An 18,093-nucleotide genomic window follows, 5' to 3' on the forward strand; every position below is an offset into this window, starting at 1 on the left:
TTATTATTATTATCACAAAGCTGACTAAGTCTACATTCAAATATGTCATCTAACTTAACTTGTATGATTTTAATGTTCATTATCGTGCTCGGAATAGCCTATACGGCCTGCTAAGCTATTTCTGAACTTTGTAGACATGTTACACGCAGAAGCCCGATAATTTTCCTCCGATAATACTGTCACAGAGGAAAGGTGAAAACTAACCTCATAAAGTTAGCATAGTCTTTGATAATGCTATCTAGAGTAGCCTATTCTAGCCTACAAAATTGAATTGAAGTTTAGACCTTTTCAAAGCGGAGGTCTCGGTCTCCATCGAATAACCTAAACATGTTTATTTTTTTTAGGCTTCGCATGATAAACCGAGGTCATAAAATAATACGTTTAGGGTGTCTTTCATTTAAAAAATGGTCTATGAACTTGGATGCCAGTCAGAATTGCAATGAATAATAATATGCTAATTAGGGTGTATCAATAATGGTATAGCCTGGGGCTCCCAGAAAGCTTGAAAAAAAATCAATAGCCTGATAGATTAATCAATTACGGAATCCAATATTGGGGAGATATCATTCCATTCCGAAACCATTTGGTAGCTAAGCGAAATCTTGAATACATTATGAATAGTTTGCAAAGCCAAAACGGAACATTAAAAAATGTAGCCTGTGCAGAATAGCCTGTATTTCGTGGGGTATGCCTATATTAATTTTAACCTGCCTTAAACTCGTAGTTTTAATACGAGAGTTTGATTCTATCAAATTTTATAAGATTAATGATTAATTCAGCTTAAACGTTATCCTATTTAGTGTGTATAATTGGTTAAATATAAGCTATTATAGTAGGACTTTTGTATTTATATTATCCTGTGCTATTTCTCTTGACCTGTTCTTAAAAAAAAGAAAATCAGATAAGGCGCGTGTAATTCCAATAACGCGTGACATAGACTTTTACAATCCCGATAGTTAGTAGCCTATATAAAAAAGCCTTGTCCTCAGACATCACAAGGTCCAAAACGCAATTCATACCCTATAAAAACGTAGCGTTTTATTTTGCTTGCGGTTATTTGGCAGTAGATTATTAACGTGGTAGCATTTAACGGCTGATGAATTTCACTAGGCCTACATCATATTCTCCAGGCCCCTATTTACGTTTTCTCAATGTCAAGATAATGATTCAGAATTACTGTTTTTATTTAGCCCACAGGTGGATCATTGCAGCATGTTCAGGAGAGTAGTTAGTTGTAGATTTACCCAATCTTGTGTGTGTGTGTGTGTGTGTGTGTGTGTGTGTGTGTGTGCGCGCATGTTTGTTTAGATCATGGATTGGCATTGACCATGGCAGGTTAACCCGGAAGATACATTTATTAAATGTCTTTGTATAGGTGTGCTGGTTTCTTAGCAGATATGCAGCACAGCATCTGGACTGATCATTACCCTGAGAAAACATCACTTAACAAGTTGAGAGCGACAGCTTTGTAAGGCCTATCCCTGGCAAAACAGAGAATAAAATAACTCAGCTACAGGACACCAGCAGTGCCTGTTACTTGTGCTAATCTACTCGTGCAAGTGTCTGAAAGCTCTGAGGATCATCGAGTTATCTGGTCATAATAATAAGAATGGTCAAGTGGATGATTTCTCCACTCACGAGACTGACCAGAGATCCACCGATCCAGTTGGTGTCTCTATAGTGGTGAAGAAAATGTATGAGTCTCAGGGGATCACAAATCCGAAATGGGGGTGTTAGCAGCACCCCCCCTTGATACCTCTCTGATGGCACCTCACATTAGCAAACCCAGGTCCGCCATTGAACCAGAGACCAACCCTGGAAAAGATGCTGAGGTAGTCCATCTCGACCATCATACAATGAGGCTCTGGCTCTAGCTCTGGTACCAAAAAAGAAAAACCCAGCAATAATGGATGGTGCAACAGGGTACAAGAGAGATGCAAAATGGAACATTGTTACCAACAGAAGAGATGAAGAGTCTCCAAATCTTAAATCTAACATGGCTCAAGGTCTGGAGGAACCCCCACTTCCTGTCACGCAGGGTGTGAGTGAACAAGCTCCTCGTCAACGAAATAAAACAACATTTTACAGAAGAAGAGGGGCTGGGATGGAGCATGTGAAATATACTGGTATTTATTTTTCTTTTAACTTGCATTGTTATGTGTTTGCTGTAGCAGTGTGCAGTGGTGTAAAGTACTTATGTAAAAATATGTTAAAGTACTACTAAAGTCATTTTTTAATGGTATCTGTTCTTTACTATTTATATTTCTGACAACTTTTACTTTACTACATTTCTAAAGAAAATAATCTACATTTTACTACATACATTTTCCCTGACACCCAAAAGTACTCGTTACATTTTGAATGCTTAGCAGGACAGGAAAATGGTGTAATTCACGCACTTATCACCCAAACATCCCTGGTCATCACTATTGCCTCTGATCTGACAGACTCACTAAACACAAATGCTTCAATTGTAAATTACGTCTGAGTGTTGGAGTGTGTCCCTGGCAATCTGTACATAAATAAAAAGCAAGAAAATTGTGCTGTCTGGTTTGCTTAATGTAAGGAATTTGAAATAATTTGTGCTTTTACTTTTGATACTTAAGTATGTTTAAAACCAAATACTTTTACTCAAGAGGTATTTTACTGGTTGACTTTCACTTGAGTCATTTTCTATTAAAGGTATCTTTACTTTTACTCAAGTATGACAATTGGGTACTTTTTCCACCATTGGTGGTGCGTGGGGTAAAATCACTGGGGAAGCCAAGCCGTGTATTGTGATAATTGTGTTGTTTGCTCTATAACCTGTTAGTTCATATGCCTTGCGACAGTGATATATAGGCCTAAGGCCGAGACAATTAGAAGACAGTGGCAGAATAAATTCAACCACACCTTTGTTTCGTCACAAAACCAGAGAGCAACATCTGTCCGGTGAAGTCCACATAGCAAGCATATTGCATGTAACAAACAGTTACATGACCTACAGCATGGTAAAGCAAATTAACGTTTCCAAAATTGTCTGACCACTAAAACAACTATTGATTTAGAACCCCGAAGAGTTACTGCAAATTGCAAAGAAAACAGGAGCTGCCTCCACTCTTCCAGCACTATTTCAACTTCAACCTCATCAAACCAGCTATGCTTAGTCTAATACAGTGACAACTAAAAGATACCAAAAACAATTTAGTCCAATCAATGTAAGCTAAATATCATGTGGCTGTCCATGGTTCTGATTTCTGTGTGTGTGTGTGTGTGTGTGTGTGTGTCCGAAGGTGCGCGTTCGTGCAAGTAGAAAAATACATGTTGACTCACCCTACCTGTAGAGAAACACCAATGCCATCCTCCTCTCTTTCATGTTGAAACAGTATCACTTTGTCATACAGTACACTGTGTTTGCAGTACTTCTGAAATCAAAAACTTTGAACAAAATAGGTGCTTGTGGTACTCGTTAAAACAATTAAAACAAAAACTAACCTCAATTTCCTGTGTATCCAGTGTTTCTCCAGTTCTTAATCATCAGTGCACTAATTCAAGACTCTGCTGGTGAGCTCTGCCTTTTTGTCAATGTTTGCTCTTTAAACTTTTTGAGAATTTTTTTGCAATGAAAAGCTCGATACATTCTGATGTGTGTTTAAATTGATAGAGTCATGTCTTTACAGTCATGTAAAGAGCTCTACTTGACTGACACACATGCAGGAAGTGGAACACTCTCAGGAACACTCCTGTAAGTGAGGCTGTGTGATCAGTTTAAACCAGTAGAGGGATTTTCTCTCTCCCTATGTTTCTTTCCTTCTCTCTCTCTCCCACTCTGTGTGAGATGTGTGTTGCTTTAAACAACAAATCATCCACAAATGTTTAGTTGTGTGGCTTTTAACTATTATTTTTGGATCAACCAATAAAAATGTCATGGAGATTAAAAAAAGTTAAATCCATCTAAACTCAGTAAAAAAAGAAACGTCCTCTCACTGACAACTGCAACAACTATATTCAGCAAATGTAACGTGTAAATATTTGTATGAACATAACAAGATTCAACAACAGACATTAACTGAACAAGTTCCACAGACATGTGACCAATAGAAATTGAATAATGTGTCCCTGAACAAAGGGGGGGGTCAAAATCAAAAGTAACAGTCAGTATCTGGTGTGGCCACCAGCTGCATTAAGTTCTGCAGTGCATCTCCTCCTCGTGGACTGCACCAGATTTTCCAGTTCTTTCTGTGAGATGTTACCCCACTTTTCCACCAAGGCACCTGCAAGTTCCCGGACATTTCTAGCCCTCACCCGCTGATCCAACAGGTCCCAGATGTGCTCAATTGGATTGAGATCCGAGCTCTTCGCTGGCCATGGCAGAACACTGACATTCCTGTCTTGCAGGAAATAAAGCAGAGAATGAGCAGTATGGCTGGTGGCATTGTCATGCTGGAGGGTCATGTCAGGACGAGCCTGCAGGAAGGGTACCACATGAGGGAGGAGGATGTCTTCCCTGTAACGCACAGAATTGAGATTGCCTGCAATGACAACAAGCTCAGTCCGATGATGCTGTGACACACCGCCCCAGACCCTCCACCTCCAAATTGATCCCACTCCAGAGTACAGGCCTCGGTGTAACGCTCATTCCTTCGACGATAAACGCGAATCCGACCATCACCCCTGGTGAGACAAAACCGTGACTCGTCAGGGAAGATAACTTTTGCCAGTCCTGTCTGGTCCAGCGACGGTGGGTTTGAACTCATAGGCGACGTTGTTGCTGGTGATGTCTGGTGAGGACCTGCCTTACAACAGGCCTACAGGCCCTCAGTCCAGCCTCTCTCAGCCTATTGCGAACAGTCTGAGCTCTGATGGAGGGATTGTGCGTCTTGGTGTAATTCGGGCAGTTGTTGCCATCCTTTACCTGTCCCGCAGGTGTGATGTTCGGATGTACCGATCCTGTGCAGGTGTTGTTACACGTGGTCTGCCACTGCGAGGACGATCAGCTGTCCGCCCTGTCTCCCTGTAGCGCTGTCTTAAGCGTCTCACAGTACGGACATTGCAATTTATTGCCCTGGCCACATTTGCAGTCCTCATGCCTCCTTGCAGCATGCCTAAGGCACGTTCACGCAGATGAGCAGGGACCCTGGGCATCTTTCTTTTGGTGTTTTTCAGAGTCAGTAGAAAGGCCTATTTAATGTCATAAGTTTTCATAACTGTGACCTTAATTGCCTACCGTCTGTAAGCTGTTAGTGTCTTAACGACCGTTCCACAGGTGCATGTTCATTAATTGTTTATGGCTTAATGAAGATCTGTGTAGTTATTTGGATTTTTACGAATTATCTTTGAAAGACAGGGTCCTGAAAAAGGGACGTTTCTTTTTTTTTGCTGAGTTTATATGATCAAACTGCTCAGGAAAATGTAATAGTCCAAATGTGTTAATTTTAATATTCCTACTTGCTGCCTTTGTGTTCATCCATGCCTCCTTTTTGTGTTATCTCAGGAAGTTGTTCAGCCTGCAATGACGACGGATGTGCAAAAGTGCAGACAATATATGGATCGAATGACACCCTATTGTATCAGAGAGGTAACCCCATGAAAAACCTCACAAGTTGTTCCACCACCTCTGCACCACCTCCTCAGAGTCGGAGATGCATTGTGTGTCTTGCTGATACCAGAGCTATGGTCCTCTTTTGCTCAGACAGCGGGGAAGCAGCTGGGCCACTCGACTGGGAGGTTGATGGCGTCCGATTGAAAAACATCTCTATGGTTGGTAAGTATAACATATGGCTGAAATAGGACTTAATAGTGAATTAAAGCAATTTGACAAAACAGATTTTGATATAACATTCAACCGTCAGGAGGTGAAATCTGTCGTCAAAGTTGTATATTGTCTTTTGTTTTTAAAATGTGATTTGTTATTCTATAAATAAGTAATTCAAATACCCTTCCCTCGATTGATGTTTATAATCATGAACTGTTTTAATGACAGACTGCCCTGCCATGAAGACTGTCCCTCGTACAATAGGTACAACTACCTTGCTGATCTTCTATCTGGAATTGTATTCCTCATCATGTCTTCTCTACTTTTGGTGGCCTTAACTTCATGTTGTTTTGCAATTATAATATTGACAAAATTCCAGTGAAACTTTCTGCTTTTCATCGGCGGGTTCTTGTCATGGTCCTTAATTTATAAGCACAATTTTTCTCCACACAGATATTATATATGGAATGATCGGGATATATTGTATAAAAATACTTCTTTGTTTTTAGAATATTGGTTCCGAAATAATATCCTATTGGTGAGCCAACTGGTAAATGCAGAGGGTCTTTTACTAGGTTATAAGGAATTCCTATCACTTTACAAGGTCCCTGTAACACCTAAAGATGTTGCAATTGTTTTAGATGCCATTCCCTCAGGTGTTGCTCTGTTATTCAGGAACGTGTCAAGACCTGACCCTCAGAGCCTACCTTCTGTTGACCCTGTTGACTCATCAGTAGGAAAGATTTGTTTCTCTTTTGGTCCATTCAACAACAGAGCGATACGAACCTTGTTTCAGCAGGATGTTGTCATGCCTTATTGGAATGGATTTATTGATAATATCTGTTGGAAAAAGTTTGGATGTTGCCACACACATACCTACTTGTTAACAAAATGAAGGAAGTTTCCTTTAAAATTATTCCAAAATATTATCCTGCCAACCACTATGAAGATGAAGTATGAAGAAGTTTAAGGAAAACATCAACTCAAATTGCTCCTTTTGTAATGACCACCCAGAAACAGTGTTGAATCTTTTTTGGCATTGTATTGTAACTGTGGTAAGACATCAATAGATTTATAATTGAACACATTTATGAAGATGTTACACTATTGTGGAGAGATGTACTGCTTGGATTCTTTACATACGATATAAATAAGCTGAAACATTTTTATGTAATTAATTTTATTATTCTTTTGGCCAAATACACAAATGTAAATTTACAAACAAAAAACTGATTTTCTTACCCTACAAAAATAAATTGAACTGTATTTTAAGACAGTTAAATACTCCTACTAACAAAAAAAGCTGTATGTATGTCCCTTAAAAGTGTATGTATGTCCCTTAAGATCCTTATGTAATTGTAATGTGATATTGTACCCCCTAGCTCGATTGTCCATTGTATATAATCTATATATACTCGTGTTCCCTCATGTACTTTCTGTATTGATTTGTTGTTAATAAAACATAAAAATAACTGCCTTGCTGATTAACTGTCAGCTTGGGGATTCAATATGAGGATGTTTTGATGATAAGCAATTTACCCTATGCTTGAAATGCCAGTAAAAGCATTTGTGGGCTTCAATTATTAAGCCATAATGCCCGAGGAGGGTGACCAATATTCCGCGGCTAAGGGCTGTTCTTAGTCACAATGCAACGCGGAGTGCCTGGACCCAGCCTTTAGCTGTGGTATATTAGCCATATACCAACTTATTGCTATTATAAACTGTAGAGCAGTAAAAATACATATTTTGTCACACCCATGGTATATGGTCTGATATACCATGGTTGTCAGCCAATCAGCATTCAGGGCTCGAACCACCCAGTTTATTTCTATTTGAGTTGGTTTCTGTTTGAGTTTGATTTGTGGACTTCCAAGTATTTCATTTTCCTTGAAGAAAGTTTGTTTTACATAGTTTTCACTCTGAATGTCCTTAGCGATGGTATCCTACAAGTTTCACATAGTTTTGATTGGGATTCCTGAAACCACTTCATACAGATTCTTACATCAGTGTTTTAACAGATGTTTACCTATCCCACTGTTCCCGGGCGCCGAAGACGGAGATGTCGATTATGGGAGCCCCCGCACCTCTCTGATTCAGAGGGGTTGGGTTAAATGCGGAAGACACATTTCAGTTGAACGCATTTAGTTGTACACTGACTAGGTATCCCCGTTCCCCTTAAAACAGTGTTTTACTAGGCCAGAAGCTTGAGATCGCAACATTTCGAATGCTTAGTATTGAGGGGGAATAAGAACTAGTTTCGAGCTGGGCAATACCAACTATCACTCCCGGTAGTTTGAAGTGGAACGGGTGTATCCCAGGTCACGTTCAAAGGTACATTATCAATGCAGAGGGCGATAAACTGTAATTGGGAAAAAAAGTGTTCATGATTTTTTTTCTCAACACAATTCACATTCAAATCTTAGGGGTGGCCAATGGAAACGAGTTTACAACGGCCACCCCTAGGATTCACATCGAACGTCCCCCTGTTGTGCCAGAGGCTTGGCAGTCTCACCTGTCAGGTCCGCCTCCTACTCGCATACCTACACCGCGAGACAAAATGTCGGAAGTAGGCCTATCTAGTTAAGAAAAAAAACAATACATGGTTGCGGTTCTACAAGGTTTCGAATGGCTTTTAGGCAGGTCGTGAATTCATTACTATATATAGTTTTTAAATTGAGGCTTTTAAATTGAAACTAAAATATATTCACTTCGGATCGAAAAATGTTCCTGACTTTCGTCGTGACCGTCCTTATGGCAACAGGTAGGGAGAGGAAATGCAATGTTTTTCAAGGCAGGGTCAGGGCCCAATTTAATCAATAAGTTTGTTACTGATGTGCGTGTTTATTAATACTCCTTATTTTAAACAGTTTATATTATCTAATGTTGACTTATTTTGATGTCGAATTCGTAGGATAAAGTTGCCTTGGCCTCGATTGTTTTTGTTATCGTAAGAGGTAACCTGGATCTCTGGAGTTCGTTGTTTTATCAGGTGTTGGCCACCAAATGGTTAAATCTGTATTCATTTGAACGTTTATAAATGCTAATCATCTGTTGGCTTCATGACGTGCCCGAAATACTATGTTTATGTATTTTTTACAGTTTTGTGTAGGCTTTGTAGAATCATCACCTATGAGAAATATTGAGTGTTTTTCCTAAAGAAAGAAAATAGCCCTATGTATTCAGATAATGAGTGATTTTGTGATTTATTAGTTAACTCACAGATTTCCAGTATATTTACATGTCAGAATATAATACATTAAGGATTACTAGAGACTTTCATATTTAAGTCGGAATCATAGTCATACTTTCAGATCAAGTTTTCATCATATCATTGCTATTTCTTTTGTCTCCTGACATTTTTTTGTACTCAAACATGGCCTGGAATAAGATGACTGGGTGTAATTCCACAGGGATGCTACCTTTTGGACAATTGACGAACGGTGAAGCAATCTTAGCAAGTTGAAGTTTCTGATGGAGCCAAGTAACAGCATCTAATATGTTCATGACAAATGCCCATGTCTGCCTTATACATTTGATAAAATTTTACCCCCTATGAAATGTATAATTCAGTCAAAGCTGAACTATGACATCATCTCACTGAGTCTAGGGCTAGGCTATTACTCAAATGTGGAGTTTTGTTGATGAAACATGCCCAGCTGAAGGTCTTGGTGACTCATTGCATCTACTCTCTATGATACCAGTCTTTAGTTATGAAAGACCTTTGTGAATGTCACTTACAGACTGGTCAACTTCCTGCCACACCCAGAGTGCCTTAAATCTCACTCAAACAGAGCTGCTGAATTACAAACTAAGTCAGAAAATGTAACAATTAATGTACTCACAAGAAAAGTTAGCTGCCTTCAGTTAACAACAAATACTTTCTTGCGCACTGTTATGGGTGGTGAAGATATCGATCTCTACCTGCATGCATTGAGACAAACTATCCTCTTTAAAGACCCCCTATTCTCTCTCCAGGCTCCACTATGGCCATCTCTGTCCAGTGTCCTGTCAAGAGGTATGTGGTCATCCTGTTCCAGCCGGTCACGCTCACCTGCAACTTCCAGACGTCTTCCACGCAGCCGCCCGTCATCACCTGGAGGTACAAGTCCTACTGCAGGGACCCCATCCAGGCAGCCCTGAACCCCAGCAGTGCTGACAACATCCTGTCCCAGAACAACCCTAACTACAACGCCAACATTGAGTGTGCCGACAACTTGCGGACGGTGCGCATCGTGGCCTCCAAGCAGGGCAGTGCTGTTACTCTGGGCCTGGAGTACCAGGGGCGCAAAGTCAGCATCTTGAACAGTGAGTTTGGCTTTTAGTGATTTCAAATGTGATGTGTGTGTGGGGGGGGGGCGGGCAAGCGCACCGGTGTGTGTGTATATGTGCCTGTCTCTCTCTGTCTGCGTGTTACTTCCATTACAAGGCTCCTATACCAGAGTGAGTCTTGTCTGTTGCCAGTGTCCCCTCATCAAACCCACCCTACTTGTCTCTTTAGACGCAGACCTGAACCTTGCCCAGACGGCGTGGGGAGACAGCGGCGTGTACGTGTGCTCTGTGGTGTCTTCTCAGGATCTGACAGGAAACAGCGAGGACTACACAGAGCTCATAGTGCTGGGTGAGTGGCTCCTATCCTCATAGGCCATTTTTAGAGCTCCCCTGACCTGTTGTCATCTATCCACCCTTCCACCACCACCCCTCCATCCTTCTACCAAGTCCTATTCTACTGCTCCTCACAGAACTGCTGTCCTTTTGAGAAACAATCACTCATTTTCTCTGTGCTAGTTTCCCCTTAGTTCGCTTGGGTTTATTTGTTGAGTTAGCTGGACACCGTGTGGGGCAACACACGCAATAGCAGTAGCAATCAAATGTACAAGATCTTGAAAAGCCAAGTCCAATTTTTAGGCAGTTCCACAATTTCCAAATGTTCTATTTGATTCCTGGTTGTGCTTAATGAGACTGCTCAGTGACGTTTCTTCGGAAGGATCCATGGCTTCTATTTTGAAGTGATTCGTGAATCATGGACCACTTAGCAGGGACTTCCAAGAAGGACAAGTTGTTGTGAGGGAGACTCAAGAGGGCAAAGGTGTAGTCATTTATTAGAAAGATAGTTGGGGCTTTTAAAATAATTGTGGCTTTCTTTCTTTCACAGAGAGAAAGTCAAATACCACTGATCTCCTGCCTGAGATTGACTTACTGGTTATGGAAGGTACTTTCCAATTTGCCCCTTATAATCAGTAGAGCCTAACCCTAGCCTAAGAGCCCTGTTTTTTAAGATATGTCAACTATGCCACTGTTGTATGTTCAGTTTCCGGTGAATAACATTTGGCCTGAACCCACAGCTTTGAATGGGACAACATATGGTCAGGGTGGTTAGAAAATGTAGTCTGAGAAGCAGGCCTCCCTTGAGAAAGGCTGACAAAAACTAAAGTTTTGCTGGTTTACTTATCAAGCCTGGTTTACTTTAACAAGCTTGTTGATGTTTTTATCAAGGTAGTTCGTGCAACGATTTTGGCTGTACTGAATCAAGCCTCTGTAAATTTTTAAACATTACAACACCTTCAATGTCTACTTTTTAGTATGAGGAGCCACATTGCTTAACATCTCAAAGTAATGCTCAACAGACAGCTAAAAAGCTTTAAACCCCCCCCCACACCTCTTTACAATCATCTTGTTTTGACTTGTCCTTGCATGGGAAGTCCCCTCACAACAACTTAAAAAACTGATTGTTAACCCTTGAAATATACAATTAGTTGGTTGCGTTGATTAAAAAGTGATATTCAACTCTAATTTGCTTTTTCTCTCCTTCATGGTTGAGACTTGCAAAACTCTCAGCAGAACATAACTATAGCCCTAAAGGCTGTGACATTGTTGCAATATGAGGCCACTCAGCACATAGCTTTGGTCTGTTTTGTGTCGGCTCAAACCGCAAATGAACTCTTTTTCAGTCAGACTGCAGCCTATGACATTTATAGGCGATGTGTGGTTGAAGTGAGTATGTCCTCTTTCACTATATTGGCATATATTGTTTTTCTTTCCCGTGCAGCTAGCTCCCTCATCTGACAGAATGACTCACGTGAAATCTGGTTTCTCTGATGTCTGAAATGAACCTCTTGTGTAGATGCTCCAATGTTTGCTGCTTGTCATTGTGACTTTTCACCCAATACATACATGTAGCCTTTGCATACTAGACTGACCATTGGACTAGCCAAGCTACAGGTTATAATACAAATGTTTATTTTTCTATACTAGGGCTCTGTTCTCAAGTGTTCTTGATAGACTTGTAAATTGTCATTTTCTGGTCCACATTTTTGAAGAAATTATTGTTTGTCAAGTTGGCTATCTGAACAGTAGAAGTGTTCCACTTCTCTGGTTTAAACAGAGCCAAGGGAAACCTAGAACTGCCTGAACAGTGCTATGTGAATACAGAAACGTTAATATTCAACCACGCTGATAGTCACCCAGGGAACGCAGAGATGTTTCATTTTGACTGAATGGCACACACATTAGCTTGCCCATACATGCCCATAATTATAATATCTCGCTCTCTGTCTCGCTCTCGCTCTCTCTACTCTTTCTCTGTCTACAGACTGGTTGTTGGTGGTACTGGTAGTGTTTGGCTTCCTGCTGCTGTTGCTCCTCATAGCGATCTGCTGGTGCCAGTGCTGCCCCCACACCTGCTGCTGCTACATCAGCTGCCCCTGCTGCCCTGAGAAATGCTGCTGCCCACGGGCACGTAAGTACCACTCTCCACCGCTCTGTAGAAAACCCCAAACACCACCAGCCCTACACGTTCCTCTTCCACTGGGCACAGAGCATCCTGCTTCCATGCCACCTTCACATTAGTATGCCCATTCCATTCAACCAAACTCCCTTTTCTCATTCAGTTTTACTTTGCCAGTTTGTGACCCTGGCACTGTTTACCTTTCATTTGCCATTCTCATGTACATGTTGTTTATACAGTATACAGTACTCTTATCTTCTTGGGGCTCCCAAGTGGCACAGCGGTTTAAGGCACTGCATCTCAGTGCTAAAGGCGCCACTACGGACCCTGATTTGATTCCAGGCTGTATCACAACCGGCTGTGATTGGGAGTCCCGTAGGGCGGCGCACAATTAGTGTTAGGGTTTGGCCATGGTAGGCCGTCATTGTAAATAAGAATCAGTTCAGAACTGACTTGCCTAGTTAAATAAAGGTTAAATAAAAATAAATACAATACAGTTCATAGAAAGACATAAGGTTTTGCTCACAACACACTAGTTGTATTGAATTTCATCATGACTTACAATTAAACACATTTTAACAGACCAATAAAGTAAACCCCGGCAAATGAAGTGAGGCCTCCAGAATATGCATTTACAGTATGCGACCTAACTACAGCATTAATGTGTCGTAACACTGAACTGACTCCTCTCAATTCAGTGTACGAAGCAGGCAAGGCGGTGAAGTCGGGCATCCCCAGCCACTACGCCCCCACGCTCTATGCTCCCAGCATGTACCCCCAGCCACCCTACGGAGGGGGCATGCAACAGCCCGGCATACCCATGCTGCCCCTGCCCCAGGGAATGGGCGGCCCCCCACTGCACCCCAACGGCTACGGACGGGAGTACGACAGAGCCAGCTCAGGTGACTTACAGCCCCTCTCCTGTTTTAACGTGACAATTAGCTAGATAAAAGCAAGGACTTGATGTGTGACTTTCGTTTCTCAGTTTTGTTTGGACTGATGCTCCTCTTGCTGTCAGATCTCACTACTGCACATTTTCGCAGCAATGTGGTTTTCAACGCTGGTGTGAGGAAGTTTTTTGTTGATAAATCTCTGTTTTTGTTTTCTGTTTGTAGTTGGACAAGGCTCCCAGGTGCCTTTGCTGCATGACCAGGACAGTGGCGCAGGAGACCAAAGTGAGTAGTCAAAATGGTTACTACAAAATCCTCAGTCTGTTTGATTATTTGTGATAATACATAAGTCTAACCAGACCTATAGCTCAGCCCCCAAAGCATCTTGGGGGGGCTGAGAAATGTCAGCATATTTCATCTTGTCACTAGGGTTGGGCTCAGTACCATTTCCATTCAGTCAATTCACAAAGTAAACTGAAATTCCCATTCCAATTTTCCTCATTGCTTTTCAAAGGAATTTTAGTTTACTTCCTGAATTGAAATGGAATTGAGACCAGCCCTGCTTGTCACAATGTCTCATGATTTACTCCCTCCTCCTCAGCTCGGAGTGGCTACCGTATCCAGGTGGACCCAGATGGGAACGCAACGCGGGCCATCTACTACATGGAGAGACAGCTAGCCAACCTGGACCCCACACGGTCTGGTGATGCCGGTGGGAAGTACAACCGCTGTGAGTCTTACATCTACACATAAACACACCCATGTCAACTGTACTGTACTGCGGAGTTCGGGGCCTGTAATCACAAAGAGCCTCAGAGTAGGAGTGTTGTTCTAGGATCAGTTGAAACTTAGATCATAGGAGACGCTTTTTGAATATGGTCCCTAGGCTCGTCTCTTAATCAACGTTGTGTTTTGTGGTTGTTGTTCAATTGAAAGGGCCAAGTTTTCGTTCATTTCACATGGAGCCTTCAACGGGCTTCATCAACTTTAATGTGTTGTAATGTCCTTTGATAGGGCTTTTTAACTCTGACTCGTGCTTGATCTATGTCTGTCTTTCTTGAGCGTTTCCCCATCCTCTTCCTTTTTCCTTCTCCTCTCCACCCATCTTTCTCTCTCTGTCGCTCTCTCTCAGTGGATGGGGGGATGAGCGAGGTGAGCTCCCTACACGATGACCCCCGGGGCCGTGGCGGCGGCCGCTCCCAGGCCCCACCCCTCGCCACCGTGTACGACCAGGATGAGGCCATGAGCACCATCAGCAGCGTGTCTGCGCACGGCCAGCGGGGACGTGACGACTACCCGCGGCGAGGAGGTGGGCCCTCCCCCCACATGGGCGCCCAGGGACGCGCTCGCTCCATGGACAATCTGGATGACATCGCCCGCCGAGACCGCTACCCCAGAGACCCCCGGGATCCCCACGATGACTACCCTCCCCAACGCCGTGACGGAGGAGGAGGATCCAGAGATCGCAGAGGGTGAGGCTCTTATTTGGCGCCTCTCTCACTCTTACTCCTTCTAGTGCATGAGCCTTACCTCTCAGAGGTCAAATCTGGGGAAGATAATGATTCGACCCACTATTTTTTCTCCTCTCAGCTCGGATGATGGCTTTAGCAGCCGCGGAGGCTACGACCGCGGCCGTGACTTTGACGACCGCAGACGGCGCGAGCCCTCCCCTGACGACCGCCGCCGCAGAGGCAGCCCGGTCAGCGGTCTCCAGGGGAGACGTAGCCGTGACGACCTGATGGACATCGAACGTGATCGGGAGCGTGGTGGCGGCCGTGGCGGTGGGCGGGACGCCTACGATGATAGCTTTCTGCGGGAAGCCATGGAGAAGAAGCGTCTAGGCGAGCAGCAGAGGGCGAGGAGCCGCGAGCGCCTGGACAGCGACAGCGAGCGCTCGGACCGAGGCAGGGCCCCCCGCGGACCCCCTCCACTCCCCATGTCCCCGCCCTCCGCCTACCCCGTCCGTCGCTACGATGACAACTACCCAGCCCCTCCCCCGCCCCCCTACATTAGTGATGACAAGAGCTTGACGTCCTGCAAGAAGAGCAACCTGCGCAAGGTCAGTCATCACAGAGTTTTGCATATGGACATTGAGCATTCAGGGTGCCACTCAAGGCCATTGCCAAAATGCCTCATTGATTGTTTCATTCATAGAACTACTTTCATCAACATAGTTAAAGGGATACTTCAGGATTTTGGCAATGAAGCCCTTTATCTACTTCCCCAGATTCAGATGAACTCATGGATGCCCTTTTTTATGTCTCTGCGTGCAGCTTGAAGGGAAAGATAGCAATGCTTCCCATAGCATTTCAGTCATTACGCTAAAGCTAATTAGCGTTTGCTTGCGAAAATACCACAAACTTCGTTCATACAGGATGTCGAGACCAAAAGTGTTATCCACGAGTTTTACCTAAACATCAGACTGTTACCATGGTTATTCCATGGATAATCAGTCAAAGAAGTCACTGTGAAAAGACGCAATAGTCTCTACAAGCCAGAATGTTGCCGGAAGGTAGTGGAGATCAAATGTCCACAGTAAAGTATTGTTTCCCCAACTTTTTCCTGATGCAGTTCATGTGATGCACAATATGTAAAGAATAGCCGAATGTAACCGAACGTTGTCGACTGAAGTCCATTCCCTCACAATCATTTGGAAGCGCTTGTGAAATCTGCTAGCTGATTGCGTGCGATAACGTTCGGTCTCTGCTTCGGTTAAGCTCGGCCATTGTTGACATATTGTGCAAGCAGCGTGCGAATTGCATCATAATTGAAACTACAAACCGATATACAGACCAGCATAGTGAAAGTCGGGAAAATAACAATACTCTGGGTATTTTGTGTCAGATTAAGGTAAAGTACGTTCAAATAATGTTTATTCAGCATTCTTAATTGGGATGGGACTGTTCACAAAAGGGAGTCTGTATGTTAGAGACGAGAGAAGAGTCTTCCACTCTTGGATTTGTAGAGGCTACAACGAGTTCCTCTGACTCTGGGGAGGTAGATAAAGGGTCTCATTGCCAAAATCCCCAAGTATCCCTTTAATGCCAGTTACAAAATAGTATAATCATATTCAGCAGAACAAACAAAAAAATATCCAGATCCTAGTTTTGCCAGAATTGTGGTGGTATGTTTTAGCAGGTTTCTAGCTTGTTGTCTCTAGATTGATAGTAATGCTTTAAAGTACAGTATCAGGCCAACTCATCGTTCTGTTTGTTTCAACTCTCTTTCTTTTCTGACAGAATGGAGCCGTGAGTCGGGAGAGTCTGGTGGTGTGAGACGTTCAGGATCCCCCAACGTAACTGATCTGTCCCGTAACACAATTACCAATTGTAAATAGTACTAATGTTGCAAACTTGCTACCGGGATTTTATATTCAATGCCTAAACTAAGATATCAAAATTTGACGGTGGAAATATATGTACAAGTGACCTTATTGGGGTAATTTAGTAATTGATTGCTTCATATTTACTGAAAACATTGTCAGCCTTATGTCCTCTCAATTCATTTTAATGTACAGGATAGCTCTAACTGAAGCGCTAAGTGTAGTGTGTGGTTGAACATACCGAGGGCTTAATTAAAGTAGACTACGCTGGAATGGCAGTAGCCAAAGTAAACCAAAAAGGGTTTTTCATTCACTCTTTTTAACCATTCATTTTCACTTTACAGTCATCTTACAGTCAATGTGAGTATGAATGTGAGCAACCCAGAGCTTTAAGTTTCTAAAGCAAGTATTCATTTTAACTTTTAGTTACTTACTGTGAGAAGTCATGGATTTATTTTATTGAAAATTAGATCATGCTGTACATTTGAAATGGAATAGATTTTATTAGGGCGGGAGGTAGCCTAGCGGTTAAGAGAGTTCTTCACTTAGTCGCAGTGCCGACTAAGTGAAAAATCTGCTAATGTACCCTTGAGCAAGGCACTTTACCTTAATTGCTCTGTATAAGAGCGTCTACTAAATGACTAAAATCGAATAATAGCCATGTTATTTTTACATTGCGTTTATCATGGTATTTAGAGTATTGGATTAGTTTTAACTGTCTGTCCAACATGTATTTGTCATGAATAATGTCAGCCATAGGCAGATTATATATATTTTTTTACATTGCTATGAAAAATGAACTTGCTGCATTGTTGTACAGTCTACTTGTCATACCCACTGTCCGTGCTGTGTTTACTGTGATTTACAACAGGCGTCATTTTACAATAAATCTTTTTCAAAATGCTCAGTGCTTTTTCTCTCTCTATAAGATACATTCTATGGGGCGAACTTCTACTTAAGTCAAATATTCACTTAGTCATGCATTGATGCTTCGTCAACTGGAAACTAAGTGAAAATTCAATAATAAGCGATCTGACATGCTGTTCTAGGAGGTACCACCGGACGTCACTGTCTTGTTTCTGTGGCATGAAGAAGAGCTGTTCGCTGAGGGAGTATCATGCAGGGAATACTGTATGACATACAGAAGGCACGATAGTATTTCAATATTTGTTTCTGTCTTTATGGGTATCTACTATTTGACCACATGAATGCCATTACCATACGTTGTCTTTCCATCTTTTCATAGATTGAAATCTTAAGGCCTTTTTGCTATTGCTTGTCCAATTTCCATGTTCAACATCTGCCAATATGTATACATGATGGATGTGGTGTAACGCTGTGTCTGACTGAACGGCGCCCTCTGTTTATACCTGTTATTGAAATATGTTCAGGATTTTGAATTGTTGCCACATTTTGTTATGGC

The 18,093-nt window shown here is 42.3% G+C and overlaps 1 protein-coding gene across 3 annotated transcripts; it reads left to right on the forward strand.

Annotated features, from left to right (window-relative positions):
- Positions 1 to 8,251: 8,251 nt before the first annotated feature.
- LOC139380747 (lipolysis-stimulated lipoprotein receptor-like) lies at positions 8,252 to 17,573 on the forward strand. Of its 3 annotated transcripts, none has more exons than XM_071123744.1 (11): positions 8,268 to 8,374; positions 9,710 to 10,039; positions 10,233 to 10,352; positions 10,887 to 10,943; positions 12,324 to 12,470; positions 13,157 to 13,360; positions 13,574 to 13,633; positions 13,950 to 14,078; positions 14,481 to 14,820; positions 14,939 to 15,407; positions 16,588 to 17,573. In XM_071123744.1, exons 2-11 carry the CDS (start codon positions 9,718 to 9,720, stop codon positions 16,621 to 16,623), a joined length of 1,884 nt encoding a protein of 627 aa, XP_070979845.1. In that variant the 5' UTR covers positions 8,268 to 8,374; positions 9,710 to 9,717; the 3' UTR covers positions 16,624 to 17,573. The 3 variants fall into 3 exon arrangements, with proteins under 3 accessions (XP_070979854.1, XP_070979845.1, XP_070979836.1); XM_071123735.1 differs by having other exon boundaries at positions 8,274 to 8,495; XM_071123753.1 differs by lacking the exon at positions 10,887 to 10,943 and having other exon boundaries at positions 8,252 to 8,495.
- The last annotated feature ends 520 nt before the right edge of the window (positions 17,574 to 18,093 follow it).

This window comes from Oncorhynchus clarkii, chromosome 2, assembly GCF_045791955.1.
Source record: "Oncorhynchus clarkii lewisi isolate Uvic-CL-2024 chromosome 2, UVic_Ocla_1.0, whole genome shotgun sequence".
NCBI classification, from domain to species: domain Eukaryota; kingdom Metazoa; phylum Chordata; class Actinopteri; order Salmoniformes; family Salmonidae; genus Oncorhynchus; species Oncorhynchus clarkii.